This window comes from Porites lutea, chromosome 5 (assembly GCF_958299795.1).
Source record: "Porites lutea chromosome 5, jaPorLute2.1, whole genome shotgun sequence".
In the NCBI taxonomy this organism is placed as follows: Eukaryota; Metazoa; Cnidaria; class Anthozoa; order Scleractinia; family Poritidae; genus Porites; species Porites lutea.
Window position 1 is genome coordinate 32,942,742 of NC_133205.1, and position 8,948 is coordinate 32,951,689.

An 8,948-nucleotide genomic window follows, 5' to 3' on the forward strand; every position below is an offset into this window, starting at 1 on the left:
AGGACGTTTTTTGGGTTGTTGCTATTCTATCCTTTTACTGAGATACTTCATTTATTGGTCAAAGTACCAATCTGTCTTACGACTGTTCCTCTAATGAAGCTTATTCATCTACCTGTTTTAATTTTAAATAAATGTTTAAAAGCCAAAACATTGCGGTCTTTAAATTCATGGTGGACACTAAGCATAGATCGGCAGCGCTCATCAAAACAGAAAAGCCGGCTTGGGAATAATGTTGATAGGTTGAATATGTAAAGATACCCAGCTCTACCGCGAAGATACTAATTTTCGAATCATAAGCAAAAGTACCAAAATGGTCGAAAAAACAACGTGGTTTTCTTCTGTTGTTTGTTGCCGTGCTGTTTATTTTCTGTAACAGCCTTTGAGATTGAGCAGTCAAATATTGTAATTAACATCGCACGCGCCAATTAACAGGTTCAATGACTTTACTTTCAATTGCAGATTCATCACGTAAAACTATTTCAGCGATAAAAGGAAGTTCTTGTTTCTAGTCCGACCCTCAAAACTTACTTGAAGGAAGAATAAAAGTGTTATTCCGCTTTACTTTTTAAAGTCCGTTATGACGGATACCAAATGACCCTGTAAAATGTCCAAGAATATATGAAGAAATAAGCTCATTATTGTTGTTATTATCTATTCATTTTTCAGTTTTGGTTGTTTGTTTGTTTCAAGGAAAACAAAAAAATAGCGTTTACACCTCTCCAGCAAAAAGCGGAGAATTCAAGAACCGTAGAAAAGTGATGTCACCTGATGTCCCCTGATGTCCGTATGACGGTGAATTCATCAACATTCTGTATGCGCTGTGAGGTTAATTATACAATTTGGGCGGAAGAAACTAATTCTTGCAGCCAAGTGATGCAGTAAGTTCCTCAATTAAACAAGGATGCCTTACCACGTGCGCTGCATTAAAGAGGATGAAAAGCTTTATTTAAAGAAAGTGCAAATGGTATCGAAAATAGAACACAGAACAATGACTTGCTCCAACTCAGATCCGCATTCTGCATAAGTAGAGGAAGATAACTCCCATCCATGAGGATCAACTGGAAAGAGTTTCTTTCATTAGAAAATCTGAACTACTAAACTGGACGAAAGGCGTAATTGGCTAAAAATGTCTTGGAGTAATAGTCGAGTGGTGTTCAAGGTTCCCGGTGTAGCTATAAAAGAAAGTCAGATTTTCTGGACTGTCAAATTCAGAGAGTTGAAAGAACACAGAACATTTCTGAGTATATTCGAGTTTTTAAGGCAACAGAACTACCTCGACTAGCCTGACGGGTTAATTCACTAAAATGGCATTTTGCGAAACAAAGGTAAGTGCAAATTGATGATTCAGGGCAAAGTCAAAAAAATATTTTTCCTTGCTTCGCGTTTATTGTGATTGGGCTTTCCCTTCCTTCAAAAATTCTGTAAAAAGAGAAGCAATTAATATAAGCAGACGACTACCTTTGCAGGAGCTAGTCGTCCGTCTAAACTATTTTGCAGTATGACAGCACTACACTCATCCCCCTCTCGAATGGCCCCTCGAGCACTAAGTCGTTTATCTTCGATTCTCTGAGTTTTGCAAAATATTGGCAAGAAATATTGCACAAAAAAAATTAAACAACAACAAAAAATATATTCCAGAGCGTCTTCATCAAACTTAGCACTACTTCAAGCAGAAATCATGAACTGCAACGGGGTGTTTGTTTCTTGTGTTACTCCCGCCATTTGATAACTATAAACCACACAGATCCAAATCCCTAGCTTTGAGTCGCTCTGAGAGAGGGCCAGAGTTCAAAACCTCAAGTTTTTAAACCTGTTAGCTCAGTTGGTAACTTGGTTGAACTCTCTCTTCATGTTTGTGGGCTTGTTATTTTGGTGTATATTGTTTCACTTGTTTACATAATAGTCATATTGGTCAAACTTGCACTTATCGAATGACTTTTTAATTTTCTTCTCCTTTAGAAAAGTGTTCTTTACACCACCTCAGCTGTTCTTCTACTGGTTTTCTCGTTGTATGGAAATTCAGCAGAAAGCAAACCGACAATTCCAACCTTGCAAATTCGTCAAGACATAAACCCTACGGAACAAAGCATCCCTGAAGGCTCTGCTGAAGAGAAGTCTGGCTTGCTCGTTATTGCCCCAGAAGAAAAAGATGACATGGCGGTTAGTGACAATAGAGACGAGAATGCTTTGCACTTAGACGGAGCAAACAGACCGCTAGGACGAAGAGCAACATCTAAAGGCCAGAATAAGGCAATGCGATTCAAGAGGAACACCACACCAAACCCATGTGTAGAGAGATACCAGCTCAAATTGATAGACCGCGCAACAGTTGTGCCCACCGTGATATGTGCAGAGGGTTGTAAAGAAATTAAAAGAGTGTATTTCTTTAAGGACAGGGATGATCCACTAACATTTGCAGTAGACTGTCAACGGCCTGCCGAAGGAGCACGGCGGTGAAGGACATCCTTTCTTCCTCTTTGCCCTCTCCCCCGATCGAGCTTTCTCGTTTGTTTCATTCGTCCTGTAACCCACCAGAGGGTATGTTCACAGACTGCATTTTTCTGTCGACTGTGGAAGTTTTGGTTTGCTGCGTATTGCAAAAATGTATTTAGAACACTTAGAACATGGTTTCACTTTGATAATTTATTAATTTTTCATTATTGTTATTAGAAATCGATGCTATAGACGCTGTTGTCACCACAAATAGTAATTAAGGCAGTTATATTATTTAATATTTATTAAGCTGTAATGAGATTGTAACCTTCCATTGGTATTAAAAGAAACAATCAAATTACTAAAATAATTTCTACCCGTCTTCTTTTCTCACGCTTACACCTTTAATATTGGCGAATCTCAATTTCCTCCCCGAGGTTAATGTTGTACAAGGTGAACTACGACCTTACTCACCCACTCGTTCATGGAAGAAAGGCCAGAGGAAATGTGGGGACAGCAATCTAACGTTAGTAGCGGACATTGAATTTACATCAATCGGTCAATCAATCAATCATCAACCACCCAATCAATCAATCAATCAATCAACAATACAATACAATGCAAAACAATACAAACTTTATTGACACTCCCTGAAGAGGGCTTTTCAGTGACAATGATAATACGTCGAAACAAGAATAAATCTAAAAATTACAAATTTACACCAGCAAGCACTTGCAACACCTTTTCAGCCTGCCCAACATAAAAAAACCCCTTTTATTTGAGCCAAAGACAGGAGCTGCGTTAATTGGAAAGGTGAAGAGACGTTTTGCTTAGCATGGAATAATAGATACTTTCCAGACTTTCAAACAAAGTATCAGCCTTTGCCACAATGTATGAGTTTGAGCATGTTGCAAGCTCCCCAGAGAGTATCTGTGGAGCAATGTGAAAAATGCAATTGAGACGACTAATCGAAGGCTGAGGTGGTAGATAAAGGCCCGGAAAGGGGGCGGGGAGGTGGCGCAGTACTTGGATTAATTTTTGCTGCGTATGTGCCGCTAGCCTCTAAGAGCCCATACCCCATTATAGTCTATTCTGTGGCCAACTATAGACCCCACCATCTTAGTCACTCTTGGGCAAATATGTAATTTTCGCGATCCCAACTAGTCACTTTCTATTTTTTTGAATTGAACCATTTTTAGATTGAATAAAGAACACTTTACTTTTCTTCTGCAGTACAAACATTCTGATACGTTTCCTAACCGTAAATATGAAGAACTGTATTACCCCAAAAATCCGAAAATGTGCGACCCCATTCTAGTACAGTCGCGCGATCCTATTATAGTCAATTCAGTCGTGAAAATGCGACCCCATCCTGCGGCATATCCCCATTAGCCTCTTATAAGGGCAGTACCATCCCCCGGGGATAAAAGCCAGGAGAGTTGAATTTAGCAAGATGTAGACGATCTCACAAGAAAAGCAAGTGATGCCAGATTTTTGTTAAATGAAAGGAAATGCAAGGAACGAGACAGAGTTTGACCCTATCTGTATTACACTAACCGTCAGACCCTGGAGACTGGGAACAGTGTGAAATTGTTAGGGACCGTTGGTTTATTACGTCCCAGTGGGGGGCGGAGGTTATTAGAAAAGTGTGGTGTATCAAAACTTTACCCTTCTCCAAAGTAATTACATAAAAAAATTGTACCCCCCTCCCTCCCCCTCCCCCTTCCCCCCCACCCTTGGCAATAACAATTTTTGAAATTGGGCATTGATTTCATAAGTTATAAAACACCGGTGGTCGGCAGTATAGCAAGAGATTTTGAAGGTGCCCGCAGGGGAAAATTCGCGCGCCTAAGGCGCCCCAATCCTCGGGTAGTCTGGGGGCATGCTTCCCCCAGGTAATGTTTAAATTTGGGCTCTCGAAAATACCATCTCCTGCATTTTCTGCAGGACATTTTTGTTAAATAAATACGAAGGAAAATACAGTAATAGTTGTTTATTTTACCCATCTCTAGTGTTATCCGTAAACTACAGACTGGTTACGGCAAAAAAAGGGTAAAACAGTGACGCCTTCAAGGACGTTACAAGTAAAGGGCGAGATGTGTACCTTTCAGACGGGCAGACTCTGTTATAATGCCATCAATATCAATTACGTCCTTTTGCTTGTGTATGTGCAGAATTGCAAGAGAGTTCAATCTCTCGTCTGTCATGGTCCTTTCTAAAGGAGTTTGCAATCTGTTTATACCGCTGAAGCTACGCTCAGCAGTGCATGTTAGGAAAGTAAGGAAAGTAAAGTCCACCGTTTGACAGAGATTGATATATAACAGATCTTTTTATTTTATCATTTTTGTTTTTCCACAAAACTTTTGTTATTTTTTCTTGTACCTCAGTTTTATAACCATTTCAGGAATACGCAGCATATAAGAGGCTGCATAAACTAATTTGGATAAGCCCAGGGTCTTAACCAACTTTGTGCGTCCAAATAAAGTTAGTTCTCTTGTTTGCCATATATTCAGCTTGGTATCCATTTTGCAAATTTTGATAAAGAGATTTAAGTTATCGTCCTTTTCATGTTTGTATGATAGATTTATTCCTAAAGGTTTAAAACCTGGAGGTTTAGTTTCATTATTTTTGGCTGAACTAATCCACATTGCTTTCGTTTTCTTCTTATTTAATTTAAGACCTGATATGGCACTAAAAAACAAAACAAATTGCCTCCCCCCCCCCACAAAATCAAGCCTCTTAGAAGATTGTACTCCCCTCCAACCCCCCCCCCCCCCCCCCCTCACAACCCGGGACGTGATAAACGATCGGTCCCTTTGGACTTCATATTAGCGGTGATTTAAAGTACTATACAGTACAAAAGAAATAACAAACCGCAAAAACAAACAAACAAGCAAACAACAACAACAACAAAAATTCATAAACTCTTTCTTAATCTGATTATAATCTAAGAATAATACAAGAGTATTTTCAGGATGAAATCAGTAGAAAATTAAGTTAGAATATTCAGCCCGGGCCGAAAAAAACAGCATTCCTATATATTTGAAAATAAGGTGCATATGTGTCGCGTATTATAATTATCAGCCTTTGCTCATAATGACGAAGCTGTGTGCATCTTAAAGTGTTACATGTTTTCAGACTCGTACCCAGTCGCTATTTACATGTGTTTTTGGGTTGAGAGAAGATTGGGGTTAGGTTGAGGCGCGCGAGGTCTCATGGGAAAGAACGAAGAAGAAATAGCGACGCTTTTTTTCCTTCGTACCTTCTTATGAGACCCCGCGCGCGCCTCAACCTCACTGACTGGGTCAGATAATTTTTATTTCCAGTTTCCTTTGAAATAGTTCCGTGTGGGAACAAGTAGTTGAGGGAAGGTTTGCTTTTGTCTCGTAGTTTCCGTTGGAGACACGACACACTCACACACACACACACCAACACACACACACACACACACACACACACACACACAAATACAAAAAAAAAAAAGAAACTTATGCCAAACTTATTAGAAATTGAGCGTTTTAAGTCTAGTATACTTTGAATGGGTCTCTATTTTCCTTTGAATTGATCCTCCTTTTATTTTCATACCACACTGCCAGTTCTTAGGCCAAGGCTGAATGGGCCACATCTTGTTCTTCTTTTTTCTTTCTTTTTCTCATTCTTTTTTTCTTTTCTTTTTTTCTTTTTTATAATACAGAGATGACCTGGGAACCAGAAAAGGCGCGCAGTGGTTTATGGGATTATTAGGTTTTGTCAGTGTGATTCGGCCTCAATTAAGGCAGGGAATTTTTTACTCTCGTGGAAAGTTGCGGCCTTCCAATAATAATAAACTCTTTTCCATTTCAGTAGACTATTTGCTTGCATGCCGTGCAAAAAAAAAAGGTATTTTACTGTGATCGCCGTCTTTAAAATTAAACAAAATAAATAAAATGAAATGATAATAATAAAAATAAAAATTCAAAGAAGAGGAAGAGTGTGGAAACATATCATGGTGTATATATTTGCGCAATATTTTTTGTGTGTTTCTGAGTGCCCAAATGTGAAGAGTTCGTAAAACAGCCATTTCTATAAACTACAGCTCTATTATTTTCTTGTTTGGGAAATGCGTGTAAATATAAGGTTATTTTCTCTTAAAGCGGTCTTAAATTTGTGAATTCAGAAGGAGATTAAGGAGACAAAAAACTCGATTCATTGGTTGAGCCGTGCATGATTATGAAATACGAAAAACGACAAGTAGGTTCTTTGAGAGGTTTGCTTGGAAGAACCGTTCATGTACTTGTTATCACTATAAAACACCAAATATTATCTTGCTTTGTCTTCTCTAAATTGTTTTCTAAAATATTCAAAAGGAAGAGACACACCATCTGGTAACTAGAGTAAAATAAACCAGTCATCAGCTGGATGGATTATTAAGAAACATTTTTAATGCAAACGATTGTAAAATGTGTATTTTTGTTTTTGTTTTTTTTTCCTCTCCTCTTTCTCATTTTCTTTGCCTATGCATCCTAACATGGGCTGAGTTTGTTGTTGGTTGTCTTCCTTACCCAAAGAAAATTTTATCCGGATGTTCCAGTTCCTCGCAGAATGTGGTAGGAGAAGAGCCACTTGGTATGCTACCACAAAACTCATATTTATTCTGTATTTACATTTATATATTTTTCACTGAATATCATGCACTAATCTACAAAATACTTGGCGACAGGGCAGTAGTTGAGTTTGTCTGAAAACTCAGATGGTTTTTTGGTAGAAATTCTTAGAAGAAAGCTTTTTTCCATGTTTATGCGGAGGGTAATTCTCAAGGCAGTTCGATCCACTTCGATCCAACTTCAGAAAATTTATCAAGTCTACTTCCGACTGCCGTTTGAATATCTAAAATTTTCTTGGCGGGGGTCAGATGAAGTTATTATACGAACACGATATAATTAAGGAAAAGAATAGCAGTGCGAGATGCCTTAAATGTCTGACATTGTCATTTTTGTCACTTATACCTAATTGCAAAACCATAATAAGTATTTACAGAAAACATATTTACATGGCAAATTCCCTTTTAACTTCCTTAACTCAACTTATGATACCGCATGTTGTTTAGGAATAGGCTATTAAACTTATAGCAAACGGAAGTTTTTACCGTTGTTGCAAAATACTTTTTTTTTTAGGATTATTAAAACGGAATTTTGATGTGATCAATTCCTAGTTAGTTCTTTGTTCTTATGTCGAATTGTTTCTTTGGCAACTTTAACACAAGGACGTATATACATCATATCTCAGCTGATATCTAGCAGGGTTTTGGTTCTTTTGAACCTTATTATGGAGGATCTGACGTGTAAATGAAATATGAACTGCAATGTGCCTAAATTTCAGGCGGGGATCCACACTGGTTTCCACCGTTTTACGGAAATCGGTCAGATTTTTCATAACAGATTTTTAATAAAGAAAAAACTTTTCAAGTTGCAAGGCTTCATCCAAGGCGAATGAAACTGGCCAATATCGTGTCTGAATGACTCAGAAACCCAGGAAAAGGGACTTTAGGGAGTTAAAATCGAAAAAATTTCCAGGAGAGCATTCCCCCGATACCCCTGAAAGTGCACCTTCAACGCTCGTTCAGTTTAGGAAATCGGATCCTAGATCCGCGCCTACTAATAATTTTTTTGAAAGTTTTTTTGGCAAATTAAAATCTGTAAGAATTTAACTACTTAACCCTTCCCCCCCTCCCCCCCGCTCCCACCCCTACAAAAGAAAAAAGGAAAAAAAAAAATCTTCTAAAACTTGATTGTTTACGCGTGTAGGCAGATGATATTTAGCACAATGTGTCAGGTGTGCCCTACGGAAAATTGCCATCGATAATGGTGGGACGCTATCTAATTCATTGATTTAACCAACCATAGCGGGAGCACTAAGTGTTAACAAATTAAGACGCCGATAAAGCCACCTATATGGTTTAAACTTCCTCCTCCAATTACTGAATTAGAGGTAGCGTTTTGGATGAAGCCAAAGTTGCATCTCTTTTGTCGGGACATTTATCGATGGATTTTTTCATTCCTGGAAACGCCGACAAACAAACTAGGACAAAAGCACCCGAAATATTAATTCTTAGACAATAAAATAAGTCAGCTTACACGAGTGCTCAAGACATAGGCGTTAGTTCAAGATTTTCCCGCAAGTAAACTGCCCGGATTATTCATTTAGTCAGTCAGTATATGAGAAATTCAAAGCTGCAAGGTTATGAGTGAATAGGTGATCCACTGACTAGGTGGAGTTGATACTTGTTCTTTCACGTAAAACATTAAATAATTTTGGAGAGAAAGATTTAAAGGAAAAACTTTACTTTCCCTAAAAGCCTTCGTTTTTACCAATAATATCACCCTCTTTAAAGCCCTGAAGGCCTTAAAGCCTTCTTTATAATAATAATATCACTTTCCACAAAACCTTTTTTCGTACTCCACAATACATTTAAAACTCTCTTACTAGTGCATGACTGTGTCACTGCAGAAGCCGATTTCTGAATTGACAATAGTGTT

The 8,948-nt window shown here is 38.2% G+C and overlaps 1 protein-coding gene across 1 annotated transcript; it reads left to right on the forward strand.

The window, feature by feature from the left end:
- The first annotated feature begins 1,304 nt into the window (after positions 1-1,304).
- On the forward strand, positions 1,305-2,488 carry LOC140938254 (uncharacterized). The gene is made up of 2 exons (XM_073387760.1): positions 1,305-1,325; positions 1,960-2,488. The coding sequence occupies exons 1-2, from the start codon at positions 1,305-1,307 to the stop codon at positions 2,455-2,457; spliced, it is 519 nt and encodes a 172-aa protein (XP_073243861.1). The 3' UTR covers positions 2,458-2,488.
- Positions 2,489-8,948: the final 6,460 nt, after the last annotated feature.

Bases quoted from the DNA above. Each gene is read 5' to 3' on its own strand.
- LOC140938254 (XM_073387760.1), top strand. From the start codon at position 1,305: ATGGCATTTTGCGAAACAAAG. The intron at 1,326-1,959 runs GTAAGTGCAAAT...CTTCTCCTTTAG, and splicing joins TGGCATTTTGCGAAACAAAG to AAAAGTGTTCTTTACACCAC.